At 32.9% G+C, this 25,817-nt stretch overlaps 1 protein-coding gene across 3 annotated transcripts; it reads right to left on the bottom strand.

Moving 5' to 3' along the window:
- Positions 1-10,880: 10,880 nt before the first annotated feature.
- LOC110710866 (phosphoinositide phosphatase SAC8-like) lies at positions 10,881-25,583 on the bottom strand. 3 transcript variants are annotated; one of them, XM_021889207.1, is made up of 20 exons: positions 25,100-25,578; positions 22,954-23,028; positions 22,463-22,590; positions 22,273-22,364; positions 22,089-22,146; positions 21,246-21,302; positions 21,099-21,132; positions 20,859-20,939; positions 20,681-20,787; positions 14,753-14,839; positions 14,595-14,672; positions 13,621-13,685; positions 13,031-13,129; positions 12,784-12,883; positions 12,566-12,674; positions 12,393-12,465; positions 12,202-12,295; positions 12,025-12,111; positions 11,592-11,658; positions 10,881-11,146 (listed from the first exon to the last, which is right to left on the bottom strand). In XM_021889207.1, the coding sequence occupies exons 1-20, from the start codon at positions 25,281-25,283 to the stop codon at positions 11,094-11,096; spliced, it is 1,728 nt and encodes a 575-aa protein (XP_021744899.1). In that variant the 5' UTR covers positions 25,284-25,578; the 3' UTR covers positions 10,881-11,093. The 3 variants fall into 3 exon arrangements, 2 of the variants coding, with proteins under 2 accessions (XP_021744899.1, XP_021744898.1); XM_021889206.1 differs by having other exon boundaries at positions 10,881-11,433; positions 25,100-25,573; XR_002509216.1 differs by lacking the exon at positions 10,881-11,146 and adding an exon at positions 11,301-11,433 and having other exon boundaries at positions 12,202-12,311; positions 25,100-25,583.
- Between the last annotated feature and the right edge of the window lie 234 nt (positions 25,584-25,817).

Here is a 25,817-nt window from a genome sequence, read left to right as displayed (position 1 = left end):
AATTTTGAACATCAATAAGGTTAATTGGTTTTTATTTTGTTAGATAGTTGGTATTCAAGCTTGATTTGATAGTAATAGTTCTACCATAGTTGCCAAGAGGTTGGGAGATTGAAATAATTGTAATAGTTCTACCATAGTTGCCAAGAGGTTGGGAGATTGAAAACCATTGGAAGACTTTCTTTTCTAATTTTGATATAAAATTGTGTGCATAAGACATGTGACATTCTTATGTGGAAGACGGGTCATTATCAGTGGAGGGAACCACATCTTGGGTACTTGAGAGTGACACAATTATTTTTTTATGATAAAATATCCTTATATTATACAACCAGGACATTCTTATTGTTAGATTTCGGGAAAACTCCTTGATTAGAGTGATTTCCATTGATCAATATTTATAGAGTTACAATGAGAAACCTAATCATATTGGGTAACTATAAGATATGTACAGATATCAAAGATAATCTTATACAAAATATATCCTAAACCTAGGATGAGAATATTCTATGGATATTCTCTATCACACCCCCGCAGTCAGAGCGGGAGAAAATCGGATGCTCAGACTGGATCTGAATCACGCATCGAACGGTAAGGATAGTTTAGTAACCCATGATCAAAAGAGAAAGTAGTAGAAATGTGCCGGTGATGACAAGAGAAGCAACAGCCACGACCTACATAGAGTAGAGATAAGCACTGCTAGGCCGGAGGAGAAGGAGAAGAGCCGCACACAGACTTGGGCTAAGTTGCAGATCCAGAGAAGAAGAAGCTAAGGTATCAAACCATCATCGGGAAGAAGACACTACACTACTACGTGAAATCACAGTTGAAGAAAAATAAATAAAATTGCGCAAAAAAAGATTAAATCCCACCGCTTGAAATTAATCAATTCTCAGAAGAGAAATCAGGTAGCAAGAAGTAATACTCCACAAAGATTCCAAGTGCTGCAACAATAAAAGGAGCTAACTTGATAGCAAAAGAGATGTGCAAAAGTTGACCTTATTGTGATATACCACCACCCAAACAAAATCTATGTGATTATGTGTTAAAAAAACCAATGAGGCAATGTAAGAATCATTGTTGGTCATGGGGAGGTGGAAATAGAGTGCGGCACATGGAGTAGGTTGGCAGATGTGGTTACTGCCAGTAGTGGGAGGCGGTAGTGTATGCGATTGCCAACAATGATGGAGGAGGCTTTCGCGATTGCTACTGTTGGTGGGAGGCGCAAGGTTACATAAAGATTCTAGAAAAAAAAACTTTGAGAAAAGAAAAAAAAAAATCTATGTGTGTTTGCGGAAGCATAAAAAACTTTGTATATCCCGCCGGTGGGTTTAATTTTCTAACCCACCGGCAGGGTGAGAATTTTTGTATATAATCCCAAGATCTAACCTAAGCTGTGATACCATGTCAGATAATATAAACTCCTTGATTAGACTGATTTCCATTGATCAATATTTATAGGGTTATAATGAGAAACCTAATCATATTGGGTAACTATAAGATATGTACAGATATCAAAGATAATCTTATACAAATTATATCCTAAACCTAGGATGAGAATATTCTATGGATATTCTCTATCACTTATTTCTAATTGTATTGATGGTATATACTTGATGAGTAAAATATGTTTGCAATGAGAGAAATATCAACCCTTCTTGACCAAAAAGACTACGAGTATGCAAACTATATATGATATTAAAAAGAAAAATTATTTTGTTTAGCTAACAAATTAATAATGTTGAATTGGGCTCACTGTGATGGCATTTTGTAATGGTCCTGGTGTCATTGGAAATATTGAACCAACACCTCTTGTATTAATTGCATCAATTGCAACGTAAATGCCTCCGGTAATGAGCATCGACTGTGAAAAGTCGAAATATTCCACTTATGAGAATGATTGTAAAATTCAATGCTAAGTATTACGTGAAACCATGATATTAGTTTAAATGATGTGGCATTCGGCTAAGGAAAACTTAAAATGTTTAATATTTATCGATCTTTTTACGTATCCTTCGATTAAAAATAAATTATATAAAAGTCTTTTAAAAAATCACTCGCTCGCATAATTATAAGTGTTAAATATGTTCAATATAATATACATGCAATATTTGTACAATATATATGCTCGTATATTAAACATATATATAATTCATACGCTTCTCTTAATTAAGTAATGGTTTCCAATATTGTAATATGTAACTTATTCCCTTAAATTTTTGGGATTATTAATGAATCATAAAAGTATGTGGTTTTGTCTTAATGTCTTTTAATCTTTTGAAATTAGGAAAATTTGTCAAAAATAAGTCAACCTTTGCTTAGTTAGCTCAAAATAAGCTAACTTTTCGATTAACTCAAAATATTAGTCGACTTTTAATGGTAATTCCTTTTCATAGGTCAATTGACCTACAACCTACCAAACATGTTATTTTTTTAATTATAAATAATTTAATAAATTTATTATGTTTAATTAAAAATATATTAAATAAATAAATTAAAAAAATAGCTCAACCCCCTCCCCACACCACTGCCAACCCCCTACCCTGCCAACCGCCGACAGACGGCCAGAGGCCAGCAACCACTTCCCTCCCTCGGCAACAGAGACCACCTCCCTCCCCCGGTGCCGACGTCACCAAGCTCTCCCTTCCCCTTTTCCTCATTCCCGTTCTGACCTTCCGCTTTTCCTCATTCCTGTTTTCCCCAACCCCTTCTCCTCCCCCTTTCTCCCTTGTCCCCACCATGAATCGACCCTCCTAAAAACGTGTAATCCCCTGTATTTTTAAATATTTTATAAATGAAAATTTATTTTATTTATAATATTTAGTTGTTATTTTTCATAATTTAATTTTAAAAGTTTCAAATTATTAATCTGGGTCGAAAATTATTTGAACAAATTATTTTATGCACCTTTATTCTACAATTTATATCCAATCACACAAGCCTAACCCATTTGTTTACTTAATCGACCCATTATTTTTATGAGGCCCAATCTTTCTTTTTACCCTACAATAATTCTCTCCTATAAATACCCCATGAATCTCCAAAAATTTCCCACACAAAAAGGTTAGTCTTATTTTCATCCTCCTTTGTTTCATTATTTTGCTTAATGTTAATTTAATTGTTTTGGGTTTTGATTTTAGTATAAAGATTATATTTTTAGTATCAAATTATATTTTAATGGTATAAAGATTATAATTTTCAGATTATATTTATGTTATAAATTTCATATTTTATGAATTATAAACCAAGGGTTTCAACTTATTGAAAATCATGATTTTAGGGTTTTTATGAACAATTGATTTAGGGCTTTTATAGTAATGATGTTTTGAAATTTTAGTGATTATAACTACTGATTAGTTTAACTTAATTCCAGATTATTTTGAACACGTAGATTCGTGTTTTAATTTTTAGATTTTCGTTCGTTAATATTAATCCCGTTTTAATCCCGATCAGATTCTGAACTCATCCGATTTTGATGAAAAGGTAGTGTTTTCCATGTGGAAACAACATTTTAAGAAAGACTCACTTTTTCAGCCTCTAAATATGATTTTCGGGCAGTTTTTGATTTTAACAAAGTTTTTTTATACTTAAAATATTATCCTTGAGTTTGATTAATAAAATTAATTATGTTTAAAGTTAATTAAGCATAAATACATGTTTTTATTGAAGTTTTAAGTGTTGGAAATAGTTTCTAAGTACTACTTTTGATGTTTTATAAAGAGGGTTTAATCACCCATTAAAAAGGGAGATTTTTAGGGGTTTTTATATAATTTTCAGATTTTTATTAGACTTTGAACTTGTTGTAATTTCATGTATAAGAGTGTATTTTAAGGTTTTTATGAAGAAAATTTAAAGAACTATATATAAGCCTTTACTTTTAACTAAAGGGAAGGTTTTAAAGTGTTGTTTGATTTGGATTTTGAAGGTTTTAAAATAAGTTAGTATTGCTGTAAATTTGATTGATTGGGTATTGATTGAGATGTTATTATTTGGCTTAGGAGAGGAGTTTATTGAAGGTGATTTCTAGTTAATAAAGTGGCATACCAATTCGTTTGCTCAAGGTACGTACAAGTTACGAAACCTTTCTTTTAGGTGCATGTTTAAGGACGACGGATCGAGAACTTAGTATAATGTATAGGGATGACTGAGTTAAATTGTTTGGTTATACATTGTGAATTTCGTATGACGTGCACTATTTTATATTGCAAGTATTATTTGTGCTCTAATTATGCAAGGTGCGCTTAGAGGCAAAGGTATATGATTGGTGTAATGATTAATTTATTACTCATTCATGATTATGCAAGCAGGATGAGTAAGGGAAGAATTTAAGTCTTCTAAGACGAGGTTAAGGTTTTGGGGTGCCTTATGCACTCAAGGTGTTTATACACCGAGGTAGCAAAGGAATAAATAATAAATGTTGCTTGCCACTAATAAATCAAGAATTGAAATTGAAAAGTTGTTTTACTTGATTGAATTGATATTGGATTGATTGTATTGTTATGCATATGAGTCATCACCAAGTCTAAACCTGTAAATCACGTAAAGTGCAAGATGGATGAGCAATAAAACTCTGAATTGGTGCACTTCTGGAGTAATGACAATCAGGGGTTAGGGTACATGGGGTATTAGCCGTGTACTTTTCTCGAGGCCGTCTGATCTACGAGTCTCTTATTTCAAATATTATTCAAAACTAGGAGTTAGGTGAGATCTCATACTAACTACGGTCACGGAATCGCGCCCGTGGTCGTTGGATGTTTATTGATGTTTTCGAAAGGAGGCATGTGGTTTTTCTTTTATTGATGTTCCAAATGGAGCATGGGTTGGACAACCTTGTCTATTGCGTAATCCAATGAATAAAAATAATGATTTACCTATTATTAATTAATGGATTCTTAGTAATATAAATAGTTGAGTCGTGTGTTGAGTCTATAATTTAATGATGCATGATGATTGATTATTAGTAGCATGTTATGGATTTCATAATTTATTTCGCAGCTTGTATGTACTCAGCTTTGCTGATTGCGTGCTTTATGTGTCTTTCTTTGGTCATGGCCTTCGCTTTTCAATGACCCTGTGACGATCCAATTTTTACACTTGTAATATTGGGGAGCAGAATTACCCACAGGTTCTTACACATGCAGCATTCATCGGGGTTGTGGGATCTTGAGTAGAGAGTTGGTTGTTTGCATTTTATTTCTTTTGCAAGTTTGAATTTATTTTAATTCGATTTTATTCGACACTATTTCTTTTGGGTTTGAATTTATTTGAACACTGAATTTAATCACTTACTACTTTTTATTGGGTTTTAAATAAGGGTCTTAATGGTTTCAACTTGTAATACTTTTTTTGATTTAATTCCTTTGTTTTGAGGTTTATTTAGAACTGTTTTGGTTTTTCGCTGCAAATTTCTGAGATAGCCTTAACGTTTGAACACGTGGCGGTAGCACACCAGTAATTCTCTTGAAATTGTTCAGGTTATATACAGGTTTCTCACAGGTTTTTAAGAGAGAATTATTGGGGTGTTACAAAGTGGTATCAAACCCTAACCGCTCATGGGATTTACGCAGGGATCTTCATTCATATCTCAGCTTAGTTTTGGTTTAAGAATGAACTTGTTAATAAAGAACTAGGATTAAAATTAACATAGGCTAAGCCGTTTCAAGAGTGTTTCTCTTTATATGCTTGTGCTTGTTATGTGTTTTTTTTTATGTGACTAGATTGAGCTCGGGGACAAACTCCTTTTTAAGGGGGATAGTATGTAATACTCTAATATTTCAATACTCTATCTATATATATATAAAGAAAATTTTGGTTTAGTTTTTACTCTCTCTTAAATTTACAAGTAAGTAATTTTTTTTTCTACTTTAAGTTTCGAGGTCGAAACTTGTTTTAAGGAGGGTAGATTGTAATACCCTAAATTTTAATAGTTTAAGTTTTGGGACGAAACTTGTTTTAAGGAGGGTAGATTGTAATACCCGTATATTTTATGATTTTACAAATTATAAAATTAGAGTTGTATACTTTAAATTTTATTTTCTTATCTTATTTGATAGTATTTATATCCTTTAACCCTACATTGTTATTTAAAAAAAAAAAAAAAAAAAAAAAAATCAGCAGCCGTAACTCGTTAGCCGTGAAGGTACCAAATTGCTTTCCTTCACTTTTTCGTGTGATTTCTAAACCAAACATGCTGATGAATCTTTTATTATGATGTATCATCATCCATTTAATTATTTTGATCATGTAAATCAAATAATTTTCACCTTTCTTTTTTTATGATGTATCATCATCCATATAATTATTTTGATCATGTAAATCAAATAATTTTCACCTTCCAATGTGAATTTTGCTTACTGCTCAAGTCTGGTCAAGTATACACACGTAGTTTTGCAATGGGTCTCTTGTGTATGCGGTGTCAAATTTGGATCGAGTAATCTACTTCATCGGAAGGTAATCACACGAACCTATTTGGAGATGTTTGTATTACTAGCATATGTAATCACACTACCTAAATTAATTTTTTTGACTTGTTTGTTTATAAATTGTTAGTATTAATTGTACTCCGTATTGTTATGTGTAAATTTTATAATTTGTGAATTATATATGATCATGATTTATACGTATATGATTAGTGTGTGGTATTATATGATTCTAATTGACGTATTATTTTTATGGTATTGATTGATTGTGTTATTTTTCTAGGGTTTTTAATGTTGTTTTTATAGGGAGTATTGTTTTATCGAGGTTTTAGGGTTGTTAGTGCAGAGTATTATTTTTGGGTTGAGATTTGATTATATTTGGGTAACTAGTATGATTGCCCTATAAGTGTTGAGATATGCTACGATTGAATCGAGTTCGAATTATTATACTATTTGGGAACATGTGCCAATATCAAGAATTTATTATCATGTGAAAGATTACTTGATCGATGTATGAGATCAAAAGGTTGAGATTATTATTTTGTTATTGGTTTGAGGCTCGGCGTTATATACCTTAGTCCTTGGTATGTTGGTAATGAGATAATGATCATGAGTTAAGAATGAGGTACAATCTTTATTATTTATTTTTTTATGGTCCCCTATAGTGGGAATTGGCTCGTATGTGGTCTGGTTCAAGGTGTTTTCTGGTTATTGGGAGTATTCAAGTTTTTATACTTGTTGGTTTTATTCGAATTACCCATGTCCAAGGCTAGGTATAGAACAAAGAGCATGGCACACTATTGGTTATGAGTTGAGTAAAGGTTCGTACTATTATTCGAGGTTGATTTGTTAAAGGTTATGTTCAGAGTATAATGTGTAATGTAGTTTTGAACTACATTGTTTAATTGATCTAGTAATGTTAATTAATATATTATACTCTATATTTTGATATGTGGTGATTACTCAGCTTTTGCTGACGTATGTGTTGTTGTGCTATTTGTGTTTGTGGCCATGTCTTTTTCTTATGGTGGCCCTGCGACGACTTATTTTGGAATTTGTCCTTAATGGTGAGCAGTCAAGATTTTCTAAGCAGGTTGACCAAGTGGTCGTAGCTAAAGGAGCTCAAGTGTTTCGATTAGTTTGTTATAACGAGTTTATAAAGTTGTACAAATAGCTCACTTAGATTTATTGGGTTGTAATTATTGGAATTTTATAAGCCTTAACACTTGGCAGGTTGTCGAGTGTGGCGGTAATACCTCTGATTTAGGTGTATGCTTCCGCAATTTTATTTAAAGGTTGTCTATTTTTCCTCTATTTATTGTTTATTATTAGTTAGTAAATCGACACTAAAAGTTACTTTAAAAGTTTTTGGGCGCCTAACGTTTTAAATCTTATGATTCTGGATTTTATGACGTGATTTAAGGTTAAACTTTAATTTCAAAAAAATTATTTTATTTTAATTAAAATAATTCGGCAGTTTAAATAAAATATATGTATTTTTATAAATTACTATGTTATTAATAATTTTTTAAATTAGTTGAATCTGCGTACTTATTTTATTCTTTGAACCTTAGTATTATTTATTTTATTTTATGTGTGAGATTTGGGTAGTCTTAAAAAGGGCATATAGGACAGATGATTTCTTTCTATGTGCATTATAATTTAATTCTTGGTGCCATTTATTTTGAATGTAGTTTTTATGCAAGTTATATTTAATTGTATATGTTTTATATAATCATGCAAATTTGGGTGTTGTGATCACCTAGAATCATGTGTAAGGATTAAAGAATACAATATAGATTAATTTGTGATGATTTGTGCAATGTAATGTGTATGTATGGATGATCATTATATGAAGCATGTAATTATGTGACTATTTGGTTATGCTTATTTAATGATGTTATTTATTATTTATTTGGTGCTTTAGGTTATTGGTAAGATCTATATTTTTATTATTTAATATCTCATTCAATTTTTGCAACCAATGAGGGTTTATTTGAGAAACCTTATGATCAAATTAGGAATGTACTTGGAGAATTGATGAAATATATATATTTGGTGATGATAAACTACGCGAGAGGAGTGTATGAATTTTTCTTTGGTCAAGCCGCATACTTTATGGAGAGTGGAGACCCTGCTTTTCTGTAGAACTAGGTAGTGAAAGATGAGTTTTTGTTGTTTTGAATTGCCATGAGAATTATTTTAGCATAACTTTGTTAGAAAGAGAATAGGGATACGATTCGTGAGACAATTGACTTTCGTTGGGAGAATTTGAAAACCAAGTTGGAGATAAGAAAATTTTGAGGAGCCCATGGATTCATAAACATGGAAATATAAATCAGGCCTTTTGGGTTAATTAATGTATTAACAATCATAATGGATTTAATGAATCGAGTATTTCCATAAGTACAGTAATTCGATAAATATATGGCTTTATTAATGATATCTTGCTATACTTGAAGAGTGAGGAGAATTATAATAGACATTTGAGGATTCCGTGACATTTTAGGGACGACTTGTAATATGCTCAGTTTTCGAAGTGTGAATTTTTATTAATGAGAGTAAGTTTCATTTTGGGACAAAAAAATTCAAGTGGTGAGTAAGTGGTCTACACCTAAAAATGTGACCGATATAAGGAGTTTATTGGGATTAGATGTTTAAAGAGGGTTGTGAAGGACTTTTGAAGATTGTTGTATATACCTTGATGAAAGAGAGTTAGTTTGAATGGGATGAGAAGTGTAAACAAGCCTTTTAACTCTTAAAGAACATTTAATCGTTGCACTTGTTTTAGTCTTGCCTAATGGGAGTGGTGGACTTGAAGTTTTTACTTAATGGATGTGTGTTGCAACAAAATGGAAAAATGATAATGCTTCTTGCCAAGACAAATTTTATGAGACCAATTACCCTACCATGATCTTGAGATTGCGTATATATTGTTTACATTGGAGATTCATTCGAAATACAGTGTCACCTGTAAGATTTTTACAGATCTTAATAGCCTTCGGTTGTTAGCTAAGGAGAGCTAATGAGAATATTGAGTGCCTATGAATTGAACTATTCAAATTTGAGGAAATTATAGAATAACAAGTTATGGATAAATTATTGCAGAAAGAAGAAATGAAAAAGAAATGCCTAATGATGTTATTGAGGTGAGTTACAGAGGCGTAACTCTTTTCTTTAAGAGGGGCATAATGCGATGTAATTTCGCGCTTTTTACCTCAATTATGCTATTTATTGCTTGAGTTTGCATTATTTTGCTTATTAATATGCACTATTGTTGTATTTACATGCAATTAAAGTATGTAAATTTTGGCCAAGTACGAGTCTATTAAGCATAAAGTTCAGTTTGTTGAGTGTGCATGTTGAGAATCAATCAATTTACAGCAATATAAAACACAAAAGTTTGAATGCTTTTGGAAAATTTATGGCTTTGGGGTTAAGTTTCGAGGGCGAAACTTCTTTTAAGAGGGGTAGATTGTAATCCCCCGTAATTCTCTTGAAATTGTTCAGGTTATTTTAAGAGGGGTTAAGTACAAGTCTATTGAACACGTGGCAGTAGCACACCAGTAATTCTCTTGAAATTGTTCAGGTTATATACAGGTTTCTCACAGGTTTTTAAGAGATAATTATTGGGGTGTTACAAAACGTGTCACCAAAACCCTAAACGGGTTTGGATTTTGCGTTTCCAAAAGGGGAAGGGGGAACGGGAATGAGAATGAAAGGGATGTGTTGGATGTCGCGTTGGTGGGGGATAGGATGGGCCGGGGTCGCTGGCGGCGAGGAAGGAAGCCAGTCGTCGGTCGCTAGCAAGGGGAGGGGTTGGTTGTGGCCAGTGGTGGGGGTATTTCGGTTTTTTTAGTTTATTGTTTTATTTTATTTTTTTGATATAATTATTTAACTATTAATTGAATTAATTACTAATTAATTCATCTTAATTTTTTTTTACAAAAGGACCAATCATACACCGACACGCGACATAATTTACCTTAACTACTGGTTAATTTCTAATCTAACAAGTTTTGACTCATTGAGAAGATATCTTATAAAGGTTGACTTTATTTTGAGTTTATTGAAAGGTTAACTTATTTTGAACTAACCACGCAAAGGTTGACTTATTCTTGACAAATTTTCCTTAAAATTATCTTATGTCTTTTCATCAACAACTAGTGTGTGCCAATGTTTTACATGTTTTTTAAAAAATATATTTCTCAACGTTTTGTGATTCCTAATTTGGATTTTCGTGTGTCCACTTCCACTTTCAAGTACACTCCAAGAACACAAACAACAAATTTGTTGCGCAATTTAGATTGATTTTAACATTACTTGAAATTAATCTTTGTCTTTGTACAAGATTTAATCTCATGACCTCCAATTTATACTAAAAGATTTAACTACTAAACCATTCAAACATTGATGCCATTTTCTTAATTTGAAATATTACTAACAATATATTCAACACTCGGGTCTCAAAACTAATTACTTCGGATAACTTATAATTTGATAAATTTAATTGGAGGTTATTTAGACAAACAGCTCCAAAGAACTGTCACATAATTATGTCAATTCCAGGATAAACAATAAACACTAGAAACTGTAGAGTTATTACAACAATTGACTAAATACTAACACTTTTTGCCCTAAGCTCTAAAATTTGAGAGAAAGCTCAAAAAGGTCTCTTCAAGCTCCATTACTCTGAAAGGTCATGTAGAACACTGTCAACTCCCTGACTCCTGAGTTAGCGAAGAAGAATCAAAAGGCAAAAGCAAGTTACAACATAAACCAGGAGATTGCTGTATTAATCTATTTATGAAGTTTCATTAAATAGAATATACACTGATGTACAAAACTTATTTGGCAATAAATCCACTTTGAACTTTGTTGGAAGGTTTTCATATAAGGCCACAGAGGCGAGGCCTAGAGCAGAATTGCCTTCCATTAGCTTTGACCAATGCCATGACGCCAGCAGTCACACCAGCCCAGAGAACAGAGGACATAAACTGCTGAGCATTCCGGCCAACTACCAGAAAAAAATATATATATATATATATAAATATATAAAATTATATAATAAAAAATCAGAGCTTTAATTGAGGCAAACAGGCTGAACAAAGCTCATTTGATTTCAACTGAGTGCATGCATAACTTTATGGAAGAAACAAGAGTGCATTGTCATACCTTGGTTTAGCGAAAATGACGTCATTGTCAAGCCCCCAATCAACAACGCTGAAGCCACTGGAAGATACTGTAGCAACATATAATGCCATGAGTTATTAAAAAGACCTCTGCTGTACATAATGCATCATATATATAACTTAAGCAAATGTCAGAAAACTTGAGAAGCTCTAGATGATAAGAATTGGTAGATAAGGTTAGACAAAGGGGAGGCAAGCATAGACTTTGTAGAAACAAATGAATTCAAATGGCTCTTATCACTATAATAGTATAATACACGTGCAAGAGTGATGAATTTCTTAGAGAAAGTTTGGTTTCCAGCATAGCATCTGATACCGCAGTCATAAATTACTTAAATCATGATACATTGTTAAGATTACTTGAAAGAAGTCATATATATTCTTAAAAGCAAACTTTTAAACAGTATTTAACTCACTGAAAGTGATTCGAAAGCATTAAGTTGAAAGGGTGATGGATTATTCCGGTCAACTGAGTAGCGGCCACTGATAAGATCGATTGCATCCTGGAGAAAACACAAAACCAAACTAAGATAAATATCCTCCCTTCCATATACAAGAAAATTAAAATCATGTAAAACGTCATGGTTGCTTGCCTGTCTAACACCATCTTGAAAATTATTCAAATAATATCTTGAAAGTGCACTCATACCATCTGTAATAAGTCCTCCAAAAGTCTGCTTTCCGTATCTGCAGAACCATGCATCTTAGTTATTACAAGGTAAGCATCTACAGATAACAGATCAATTTCATACAGATTCAGAAGATGATTTCAAAATTTCTATACCTTACAAGGTCTCTCTTGAGAGCATGGGTACCAGTATATTCTAAGCTTAACTCATCCCCTTGCTCAACCCACACTATCAGTATCACCAGCATAAGAAATACATATTGAAAAAGGTTGACACTCAATACAAATCCATAATTAAGTAAACTAAATATCATACATAAATAACTCACAGATTTTAAACTTGTCATATTCTTCATGACAGATTGAAATGGTATCTTCAAGAGTAAATATGCCAACCCTCTGCAACTGTAAATCCAATGATTTCCGAGCTAGGTAACTCTACATATAGAAATAATATGAGGTATACATGTCAGAAAGAATCCGATTAAGTTACGAGTGACAATTAACACACATTTACAGCAGATACATAAATACAAGTAATCCAAACCTGGGTAACATTTGTTCGATCGAGGCAATCAATGCAGTTAGATCTGATAACTCCCTTCTGTTCTTCCAGCATATGCCCTTCAGAGTCTACGAGGAAGTATCTGGTGAGGTGGAAAAAAATGATTAAAACAACAATGCAAAAAGTCTAAATTACCCTCTTTTTTCTTTTTTCTTTTTTTTTTTTTTTTTTGGGGGGGGGGGGGAGATGGTCCAAAAAGATTACACAAGTCATATGAAACTTAAATTACCCTTGCTTTCCAATGTCGTCGGAAATTTCATCATACAGCAAGTGCAGGTTATCAAAATTTGATTTGCCACAAATGCTGTGGAAGCGAAAGGGAATGTATCTGTAAATCCAGCCATGTACAATAATTAGTTACAGACATGGTCTCAAGACAGAATATGTCAAGAAAATTTCATAACATTTTAAAAACTGATAACCAGACAAAGGTGCTTCTTTCATCTCTGTTTCCCTTAGGGCAAGAGGGAGGATTACATGCGTTCACTAGCAATTTTACAAAATCACCTAAATCTCAAGAACTAACAGAAACTACCCAGACTTGGAAATTGAACTTCGCAGATGATAATGTACAGAACTTAAACTAAAACTTGCATTAATTACATTGGACTCGTGGGTAAAATTCCACTTGTGGTAATATGACAAAGCTAAAGCCATCACAAGACTCTGAAGTGGTAAGTTAACTAACTTTATGCTCAATTATACTCAATTTTCCGTACCATTCAATTGTACACTACAAAAATCAAGGCCAACTCATCAATTAAAATTAAGACAGTAAAGTTGAAATCAATAAAACCTATATGCAGCTTCAAAATTCACCTCACACTAGGTAGCTTTTCCATCTCAGCAGCATATGCATTGCTGAGTTTTCCTTCATCACCATACTGAAAATGCAAGAAATAGTCAAATGATATTTGATGATATAATATAAGTACAGTGAAAAAGAAAGCTTAATGTTTGAACCCTAACAAGGTCTAGCTACCACAATTACAACTTTTTGAATTTTGAACAATATTTATAGCCACAAGTCACACAACTCTTTATTTTCATTCAGTGCATTTAAGTAAGAAATTATATGGGGAAAAATAACAATAGATAGGTTTCTTCAACCATCATTCTATAAACTTCTTGTTGACTTGAATATCTCATACAGTAAAAAGGTATTACAGCAACAAAGACAAATTCTGAACTTAAATACTGGAAGCCTTTATTCCTAACAAGTGATTTAAAGGAGCAGGACCAATGCATCATCCACACTTCAAGCCTAATGAGCAATTACCATAAGGAGTGTATATGTTATAAAACCAATGTTTGGGGCCTTTGGGCATCCACCTCAATGTATTAAAAAAAAAATCAACACTAAGGTAAAAGGGGTGCTGTGACTAGGCGTGCCTCATTGAAGCGAGACACACTTGATAAATATCCAAAATAAAATATAAAAACAATGCTGAAAAACCTTAAGCTATGTGCCTTAGGTGAGCCTTGGGCACACCTTGTGTGCTTTAGGTGTGTCTCTTTAGATCCAACTTAATTAACTTAATCCCATGCACTTAGCGCCTAGGTGCACCTTAAGCTCCCCTTCCCATACATAGCTCCAACTATCATTTTATTCCAATGGTGACAAAACCTCATGCAAGTATGCAACCTTATACTGTACAATATAATAAATGCCTATTGCTCACCAATGATATGCAAAATCAAAATAAAAAAGTTATAAGTCTTGTCACATTAATAAAGCATCAATAATAGTGTATTTAATAGCACCAATATTTAAAATATGGAGTTAATCTTACTTCATCAGTTAGGTCAAGCGCCAATATCTCCCCATATCTTTGTGATAGATCATGGAAATGACGCTCCACTACGTGTGACTGGAAAAGAAAATTGAAGTTATGGAAAATATAGCAACTCCATCAAGCATAACATAAAAGCTGAAAGCTTAAATATATACCGTATCTTGATGGTTGATGATGTTCAATCGAGGTTTATAGCTCAAATCAACAATTTGTTCCCATAGAAGTGGAATCGAACCCCGAACCTGAAATTCAACATAAGTACAAGTCTAGCCGAAAATTTTTTAAGGAGTATCATTCTTTCCTAGAGAATATTCTAGCCAATAACAGATGATAAAGATATGATGCCTCAGTTTTGCAGCTTCTTTGGGTATGCTCATGATGGATGTGAATATCAGAGACTGCTAAATACCAACAATTCAACAGCCCAAAAGAGATCACCCAAATGTGAGGCACATTAAGTTATATCAACAGAGTATTTGCAATTTTAGCATTCATGGTCTTGATATAAAAATAATATTACATCCGGCCTTGCCCCATTTTCGTTTGTGGACTGTTTTCTCTCTATTTCTTCTCTTGAGTAAGGTCTCACACTCGCCTACCTTTTTACTATACTTTTGCGTCCTCTTGAGCAAGTAAAAAGGGACAAATTATGTCTTTGTCATATTTGAGTTTATTTGTAGGATTGTACGATTTTGTGATATCAACCAAAGTACCCTTACCTAGCCAAGGTAATCCTAGTAACATTGCTCTACACAATACTCATCGCGTCATCAACATGAATCACAAAAATGGATGCCGCTATGCCAGAAATAAACAGCAAAATTGTGTTGAAGAGCAGAAAATGAGGTTGATATCGTGAAATTACATAAGAGAGACTCCCACACAGGTTGTTGAGTATGCTAAATATTTACACGAGCAGTGAAAGCCTAGATTTGTAAATCCTGTAAACCAAATAGCTCTTACAGCTACCTAATGTAATTTACAGACGTGAGTAATTATACTTGTCTCTGTGTAGCACCCAATGAGAATAAAATATACTATTTGTACCTTCAAGGATCGTATTTTGCGTGTCACAAGTCTTAGTGGTTTAAATATTTTAGGATAGGTTTGTTGGAAGATACTTGCAGAAGTCAGTGGGCTATAGTTGTAAATAGGAGAGTGTAATGGAACGGGTCAACGAGGTCAATGGTTCCAAGGAACCAAGTCAGCCACCCCTTTTGGTGTATAGCAGGCGCGCAAAACAGAGACAGCAAGGGTCAATTGTGAGAAGCAACAATGAGCAACAGGACAAGGTTAATTAAAGAGAAGTGAGGGAAAGTTAGAAGCTCCCTTTAATCATAGATGTTGTGGGTTTCAATTTTAGTTAATCATTGTCACATGTATTATCTAAGTCTTGAGTATAAGTAGTGTAGTTTAGCTGTTGGTGAGATTATCCAGAAATTAGAGAAAACACATGATAGACTTGTAGCCTAAAGCTACTCTGAGATTCATAACCTCAAGTTATGCTTATCCCTTTTGTAATTCAACCATCAGTAAATTAAATACTCAAGCTTTCAGCCTTAATTCTCTTATTTATAATTAAATTACAATTCCAGTAAATTGATCCATTACAGAGAGGATTAACTTTAACGATGAGCATTTTTTTTTTTAATTGTTGACTTTTTATTAAGTGAATTGGTTTCTTACATGCTTCATCATACTCCTCCGTTTTTTTATTGCACCATTTTCTTTTTTAGGAAGTTGCATATTAATTGCATCATTTCCTTACTTAGTAACTTTTTTTCACTTTTTGGTTGTGTTCACTCACAAAATCCCTTATTTACCCTGTTCACATGTGGTATCTACCCCTGTTACCTAACTTTTACTATCTTTCTTTTGTTTGTAGTCACATGGGCATTTTTGTGATTTAATTTCTTCCTTAAGTGTCCACCCCAAATGGTACAATAATAATAAAAATAAATAAATAAATAAACCGGAAGTACATATTAGTTATGGCATGTTGGTTATTTTGCTACAAAAAACTTATGATTATTATTAGAGTTCAAATTAGGTTTATCAATGGAGTCTAAATATTCCTACAATATTTTGATTACACCATCCAAGATTTTTCTAGATTAATATTTTTAATTGAAAAAATATTAATCTAGAAAAATCTTGTATAGTGTAATCAAAATATCGTAGAAATAGGAAATAATTATTTAAGAAAATCTAATGTATTCTAGAAATTACCTAAGGCCATGTTAAGATAGTTGTAAAATAAGATAATTGAGTACTTGGTAAAGTAGTTGTTCGTTTAATAATTATTTTCTTTTTCTAAAATTATACAATAAATATCAACGGTACTTTAATTTCCAAAAGCTGTTAATTTTAGTTGTTGATAAAAGCTACCTCCACCAATAAACACTACCCCCACCGCTTAATTGTCAAATTTTTTTTTTTATTTATTAAGGCATGTTTGGCACTAGTTTTTGAGTAGTTTTTAGTGATTTGACTAAGTCAACACTCAAACCACTACTTAATTTTTTTTTTAAATAAAATGGTTGGCAATGTAATGGTTGGGATAGATTTTAGTAGTGGAGTATCAAAAGGTAATAAAAATTATTAGCTTTTGAAAATTAATAGTAGCTTATAGTAATTTAATATTTTAATCTATGCTTTTATGGGAAAAAAATATATCAAATTTTACATACAACGGCTAATCAACAGCTACTTACCAAGCACTTATACTTTAATTATCCATCTTCGCTGCCTACCACAGCTAAGAGCTACCTCCATCTATATTTTGCCGAACATACTCTAAGTGATGGTTTGATTTGGTCAAACCACTAACGCTATTGCCGAACACGCCCTAAGACAATTCTTGGAGAAAATATCTTAGAAAAATCTAAGGAAAAATTAATAAAAATAATCCAAACTATTATTTACCTTCTCATTTTAATCCCAACTATTAGGAGTTCTTCTCAAATTAGTCTCTCTTACCTACAACTTGTAATACCGGTTAAGTTTTTGTTTTTTTTTTTTTTTTATACAATTAACTTTTTATTTATTTAATTTAATTATTGTCACCATCATCACCTAAACCTCAGCCATAACCACCACCCCCTATCTCTCTCTTCCCTCAAACCACAATGGACCAACCACCTCCTCACAGCCACACCACACCACCTCATCAGTCCACCTCCTTTCCCCTCCCAATTGCGGCGCCTCTACCACTCGCCCACCTCTACCCCCTGACCCACCTACATCCCAATTCGCTCCCCCGCCATCAACCGCATCTCCTCCTCCTTCGACACCTTTCACTTCATGTCCTCCTCCGATCCCATCCCCCTCCCCGTTCCTCTCTCCTTTTCTCGTTCTGCAGACATTGGTGAGGTTTTCGCAGGGGAAATTGTGGTTGATGGTGATTGTTGTTGGTGTTGATTGATGGTGATTTACGGCTAGGATGGCAGAAAGGGGGTTTCGGTGGATGGGCTTGGTTGGAAAGATACTAACTTTTGGTTGCCGGGGATGGATGTAAAGGTGGTGATAGTGGATGGACTTTGTTGGGTAGGTGTGAGAGGGTGGTGGGGAGTTCGCGTTTAAAAGTAGATGGTGGTGGTGACGGTGGCCGGTGGGAGTTTGCGTTTAAGAATAGACTTTTTAGTTTTTTTTTTTCTTATATTTTTGTGAAATTTTAGGTCATAATGTTAATTAACCAATAATATGTTGACATGTTGCTCATATTACCTGATGAATAGGTTAATAAAAGTCTCATACTAATTTGAGAAGGGACCCCTATACTTGGGATTATTTTGATTTAAAACATAGTTGGGATTAAAATGAGAAGGAAGTTAATAGTTTGGATTATTTTTATTAATTTTTCCAAAATCTAAACTCCAATTACCAAACCTAATCTACCAACATTGTTCTAGAGCAATAATCCTAAATTAGTCGTAAAAACTACCCAACATAAATATGCATTAAATGTTATATGATGAAGAATGTAAGAAACCAATCACCTAATAAAAAGTCTACCATTTAAAAAAAACACATTTCTTCTTTATTCAATTGATCATCAAATTTCATTCCTCTCCTAATTAACAATAGCCCACTAACTTAAGCAACTCCAACAAGATTTGGAAGGATGTAAGGCTTTGTTGTTGTTGTTGCTGTTTGGAAGGATGTAAGGCTTAAGAGAAGACATCAAATCAATCAGTCAAAGCCTTAATCCCATAAGTGGGGTGACTGGGGTCGGCTACATGAACCAAAAGTATTATTCCTTATAGTCGTCCACAACAATCTTCCTCCTCCAACCCTTATGATCCAATACGTCCATAAGAGAGGATATGAGTGAAACAAAATAGTTAAAGGCGAGAAAGAGATATCAATTAAGGAAGAGGTGAATGGGGTATACATAGCATTTAAGAAGGAAATAATACTAGGGAAATAATATTATGGTTTAGATGCTACATTGGTCCTTCTCTCGTTTAAGGGTCAGACTTATGTTGTATTCCATAAACCTATGTGCATACATTATACCATATTTATTAAACTAATGTCATGGCTATAAAATTACAATGGAAAGCTACAAGATTTTTATAAGCAATGATGTTAGCCCAAAAGAAAGCATAATTGAAATTATGATCATAATAGTAAAGTTGGTTAGATTAGGGCCCAACTTTAAAAAAAATGGATCATATCTCCTTCATATTAATTCAAATGTGCACTTATAAGATATCGATAAAAAAGGAAAGGGCATTCATCTATGCAAGGTCAGTTCATTTGTTTGATAAAGGTTTATGGCTTGCTTTTTTCAAAACTTAACTAACCTATGAATGACATCCTCTAAAAGGGAATGATAGGATCGTGCTTGTTCCATACACCATTTAATTACAACTATTTAAAAATCTAAATTGTTTCATAGGAGATGGTGTAGACAACAAAAGATTAACTTCCGTAAAGTATGATTTACTTCAAAAGGTAAACTGCATATATTTTAATTATTAAGAGATTAACTAAGTGAGCCTTAGGCATAACATATAAAAAAATCGTTTTAGCCAATATTGATGCAACTAACGTCATTCAAAGGCCAAAGTGATAACTTTAGTAGACACATATATCTATCTCTCCCCTTACCCCTAAATAGCGGCCTATGGCAGTAATAACTTACCAGATGTCCCAAGGAAAAATCAAGCTCAAAACGACCATAAACCTTTAGATTAGCCAACGAACCATGTACGGATGAATATCCCTTCAAGCAATCATTTCACTAATGTCTTATAAAAGCCCAATTACAATTTAAAAAGAAGGATGTATGTTTCAATTATTAAAGTCAGACCCAAATCAGATCAACTTTGTTACTTTGCTCATAACTTTAGCCTTTGTAATCTTATTCGTAGGATTGAAACCTAAGTCATAACTTTCTGTTATTAACGTCGGACCCAAATTAATGATTAATCATATTTGCATTGAGTAGAACAAAGAAGGGAGAAAAATAACTATTAGTCTTTGCTGCATAAGTATGGATCCTAATGAATGCATAATTGTATACTTCCATCGCTCAACTAAAACAGAAGTCAAATTCCAACACTCAAGAGGGATTATACTATAATTTGTACTTCAAAACAATATAAGTACTCCCTCCGTTCTTATATATTCTATTAAGTTACACAATTTAAGATAATACTTCCTCCGTTTTTTTTATTGCACCATTTGTGATTCCATATTTTCCAATGCATTAATTTGACGATTAATATCTTTAATTACTTTTGTAAAAAATATAATAAGTTGATATTTGAAAAGTTGATATCGAGACAAATCTAACTAGATTACTAACGGATAAATCACAAACTATGGTCAAAGACTATTGTGTGAATAGTTTAAAAGTCCACATGATGTAATTAAAAAGGGGGGGGGATATTAAAAATGTGAATAGGTATAAGATGAAGTAAGAGAGAAAATGTAAAAGGTGTGTTTGTGGGATTGAAGGGGTAAGATAAAGTAAGTAGAACAAAAAAGAAAGGAGTAATTTGCAAGCTAAAGCTCTAAAGCTAAAAACGAACAAGATTCCCAAAGCAATTACTAAATATATTAGGCACAATTACCTGCAAAAAAGAGGACTTGAAATTCTTTGATTCCAGCAACTGCTCGGTTTCAATAAAGTTAGCAGCATCTCCCTGCAGGTTAGCTCCCCTTCTCCACATTCTGGTTCCTTCAGTAAAGTTACATAATAAATTTAAGCAATTATGTAGCAATATTAACTTACTTCAGAATTCACAATACCTAGCCGTCTTGTGCATCTTCTTGATATCAACGTAATGGTAACAGGTGCATTTTTTAATGTAACCTCTGCAGTCTGAAAGCTTAACTTTATGTTAAGAAAAGTGATGACAGATTATTGTCAGAAGCTAGGTTGGTATACCATTTATGCACAAAAGATACAAAAGAATATGCAATCTTGCAAAATGCAAGGTGAGAAGAATAATATCTACTTTGGTAATCATAAAAAACATCAAAGGATATTTCCTTGCACCAGTGGCATAATGAACTCATCAAGCTGCAACCCAAAAAGAAAAGGTAAAAAATAAACATCAGCTACAGGTAAAATTTTCTCCCATGATCATAGGATCAAAGATCAAGTAATTTCAAAAAAGGATCATAAACTATCACCTTACACTCAATAAGCTCATCCAAAAGAGCTCTGTTCCAAACAAATCGCGGGTCAGCCTAATGCAAGCAAGAAATCAGAGATATGAGACTTATGGCTTCTTAAACAGCGTCACGAACACATAATACCAAACAAACAAATTTACCAATATCCAAAATTACAAAGAGAAGTATATTGATTGTGTGGCTCAAAATCATAAAATTGAAATATCAATTATCTGTGTCAATAAGAGCACTAGCGTGATCCTACCATCCGTGTACAAAAATTAATATTAAAAAAATAGATAGATGCAATCATGCAACTGTCACCAGCCCCTAAAACCCACTAAGAGAATAGTGTGTTTTCTTTTCTCTGTTTTATGCAGTCCTGGCACTTTATTCTGAACTAACATCTTGTATCAAATTATTAGGTAAAAAGGCAAAGTCATTGTTTAATTGCTACTTTAAATCTTCAACTAAATATGCATCACTTTTTGCCAGCCTGTCTACAAAGAACCACAGAAAGGGATGTGGAAATAGTCTTCAAATTATAAAAGTTACTAATGGAAAAACTTCATTTAACCAATTAACCCTCTTAAGGCTTTTTAGCAGAGAAATATGCTGACATAAAGAAAAAGAAAATTTTCATATACTGCTCCTAGCATGGTCTTGGATAGTTGGATGTTCTACATTGATGGCCCTAAACTCTCAGCCGAACTATGACACAAGATCAATATATAAACTTTTAAGAGACAAAGCAAATTAGAAAGTCTAATTATAGAAGCCATTTGCAAGAAGCATAATGTAGAAAATCATCATAATTTCTTCAAAACACAGTTGTTAAAGCAACATAGTAATACAAGTAACCTGCTTCCAAATTGGACTGCTCATCCACCCTTCTGACAGCTGTAGCCTTCTCTGCAAGCTGTTAGTCAGCCTAATGTGAGAATCGTAGAAGTCTACTCATTGATATCCAAAAAAATAAAAAAAATAAAAAATCCTGTTCTATTATAGTAATTGAAAATTATGGAGGTATAAAAGAATGGCATACTTCACAGTTATATCTGTTTCATAGGAATAATATAATCCAGGAGTAGATTCCACAACTCTCAACAAATTCCTGAAGTATGCTTCATCTTTTTTCTGCGCACACAAAATTATTTGAATATTCTTATTAATCAAATGAACACAATCCATGCAAAGAAGCATATTTCGAGGGGATAGAGAAAGCAAGACCTTACTTCCTGAACACCTAATTTCTCTAAGGCTTGATTACAGGGCAAATATTTCATAGATTCTACTCGCAAAATAGGGAAACCATGATACTTCCCCACTTCCTTGGAGGATGTTATTACTAGTATGTACATTCCTGCCAAAAATATGAACAAGAAATTTACATATAATGAATAGAATATAACAAAAGTATTCTAAAAGTCGCTAAATATAAATTAATTACATATAGAGCCAAATGTGCATAAATATTTATATCATTTGCTCTCAAATAGTGCCTTGCTTTGATAACTCTCACTTATGATGACCAATAAAACCACAAATATTACATTTATAAAATTATAGTTCACACACAAGCTTTACTGCTTTAGCAATCCTTGTTATTAAGACATCAATGCAAAGATAACAAACACAAGTTTCCATTTCTCACAGGTTTCCATTTCTCACATTGTCAAGCGCTAATTTAATAAAACAGCATGACTATTATGGGAAACACAGATACCTGAAACCAGTTGAATAGTCCCAACTACACCACATATTTTAGTGGCTTTGCCCGGACTTCCCAAAACATCATTACCTGCAACAACAGAACCCATAATCAATTTCCCTTCACCATCACATAGAAAAGTACCAAATACTTACTATCTTAGGTTAATGTACATGACTCAATATAACATTATATTTTATGTACATCCCAATTTAATAGGCTACATATTATTAGATGTCATATCTAAGAAAATTGCTCGAAATACCAAAACTATACTTAATTATTCATACAACTGACAAGGGCAAGCATCTATTATGACATACTTCGTAATAAATAAAATCCTCAAAGAAAAGTAATAGTAATCTGGAAAAGCTCATAATTAAACTTGATATTAAACTTGGTAAAGAAAGTGATGCAAGCATAGAAATGAAACCTATAATAGTATGACGAAGGGAGTGTAATACTAAAACTTGTTGAGCACAAAAGAAGCTCCAACATTTATAAAAAATAAAATAAATAAATAAATAAAAAGTAGTAACATGACTAACATCGTATAAGGGTTCTCAAACAGAAGTACTAGCAATAAGAAAATTCAATTTTTATGTTTCAGAATACTAGAATAGTTTGTACACTCCTCATTTTCATCCATTCATAAACAGTGTAAAAAGTTTTTCTTAGTTCAACCATTGATTCATCATGTCTTATTTTTCATGGGTCTAGTATCTCTTTTTCCCAATTACTTTTTCAATTAAATAACTCCCTCTTTTTTCCTTCTTTTTTTAAAGTACCACAATTTGACTAAGAACATATGTCGAATGCGGAACTTTGATCAACAATATCTTTAATTATCAATAGGTGGAGCACATATTAAAAATAAATAAATAAAAGTGATGTAAATAAACTATACATTGAAACAATCCTAACAAATACCCGATTACCCACTATCAATCAATCAAAAAGCCTTAATCCCATAAGTGGGGTCGGCTACATGAACCTAATTTGATTATTCCGTGTAATCATCGACAAAGATCCTTCTCCTCCATCCCTTACGATCCAATGCCTCCTCCTCATGCAAATCCATATACTCCATATCCTCAATAACTACTTCCAACCAAGTCATTTTCGGTCTCCCTCTCCCTCTCCCTCGTTTAACCACTCCACGATCCCACTCCTCCACTCTTCGTATCGGTGCACCTTCTAGTCTCCGTCTTACATGCCCAAATCAACGCAGATGATTCTCCCTTAGTTTGTTGCCAAACCTACCTTTTTTTTAATAACCTCATTTCTAATTCCATCTCATATTATGTTCCCGCACATCTACCTTAACATTCTCATTTACATAAACTCCATCTTTTTAATGTGTAGCCCAATATTCTGTACCATAGAGCAACATTGGTCTTATGCAGTCCTGAGAATTTTCCCTTTAACAATAAGGGAATACTTCGATCGCATAACACTCCCGTGGGCCGTGGCTGCTCTCCACTTAAGTCACCCCGACTTAATCCTGTGGGCCACATCTTGATCAATGTCATGATTTTTTTTTTATGATCGACCCAAGGTATTTAAAACATTCGCTAACATTGTTCAAAGCAATATATGAATAAGGTCAAAATGTGCACTTACAAAAACGGAAAATGCTCCACTAACTCTCGTTACGTCTACTTTTCGATTAGGAAATTTTGCAAAAACCCACCTTTTAAATCTAATTTTTTGCATATAACCACCTTTTAAAAAAACAGGTTGCAAAAGACCACTAATTTTAAAATTTTTGTTGCAAATTACCACCATTTCAATGTAAAACAATTGATAAATTTGGCTTAAAAAGAGGTATTTTGCAACAAAATTTTTTAAATTGGTGGCCTTTTGCAGTATTTTATTTTTAAAAGGTAGTTATATGCAAAAAAAAAAAAAAAAAAAAAAAAAAAAAAAAAAAAAAAAAGTGGTTTTTTGCAAAATTTCCTTTCTATTAAATTAACAATTCATAATTTATATCAAAAATGTTGGAACTAATGTTAGAAGGAGAGTGTAATAAAATGGCAATTTACAAATATAACAACATGCTGCAGTGAGTAATTCAAACTAAGCAATACAAATACTTAAATCAATCAGAGATTAAATACAAAGTCAGAAAATCTTAATAATGTAAGATAATGATCTTAACTGGAAAGTGGTTGAATATCACCATCAAGTCGACTAGCAGAAAACCCTTGATTTGGAGAATTAACGGCTCTGATCACATACTTGTCTTTGAATTCCAGAAGCTCCATTTCATTAATTAGTCGGAAATTGGGAGTTGCAGAAGAAGTGGGAGATTCCTCTTCGACTCCAATTTCTTTCTCTTCCATTATTTTGCGTAATCTGGAAAATGGGGAGAAGTTTTCTGGGATTAATTTGAAAAAATTAGGTGATTGTGAACACGAATTTGATCTGAAAAAACCCTAGAAACTACGATACTAATAATGGTGGTGGCAATAATGAGCTCAGGATTGATGAAATTATTGGATGTGAAAATTGATAAGAGTTTTAAAAGAGAAGGGTCGACAGGATGAATGACAGTTGAATTTACTGTTTTAACTGTTCTCTTTTGTTTTTATCAAAATAAAGTCTGTCTGTTATTCTTTAAAAGGAATAACTAGAAGCGTTGTTGTTTACCAAAGCCTACCGTCCTACCGACACACCATACGATACAACTATCGTTCCCATTTTAGACACAAGAGTACAAGACAGAGTCATAGAGCGCATAATCAATTTATTGATGAGGAACTAACCCTGTCACTTTAAGGTCTCGAGTTCGAACCTCACCAACTGCTTTTGCTGAGTAGTAGAAGTGTCGGTTAGTAGAGTCCTTCATCTTACCTTAAAAAAAATACTTCCTCCGT

This window comes from Chenopodium quinoa, unplaced genomic scaffold (assembly GCF_001683475.1).
Source record: "Chenopodium quinoa cultivar QQ74 unplaced genomic scaffold, ASM168347v1, whole genome shotgun sequence".
Classification (NCBI taxonomy): Eukaryota; Viridiplantae; Streptophyta; class Magnoliopsida; order Caryophyllales; family Amaranthaceae; genus Chenopodium; species Chenopodium quinoa.
This window is presented reverse-complemented; position numbering and strand designations above follow the sequence as displayed.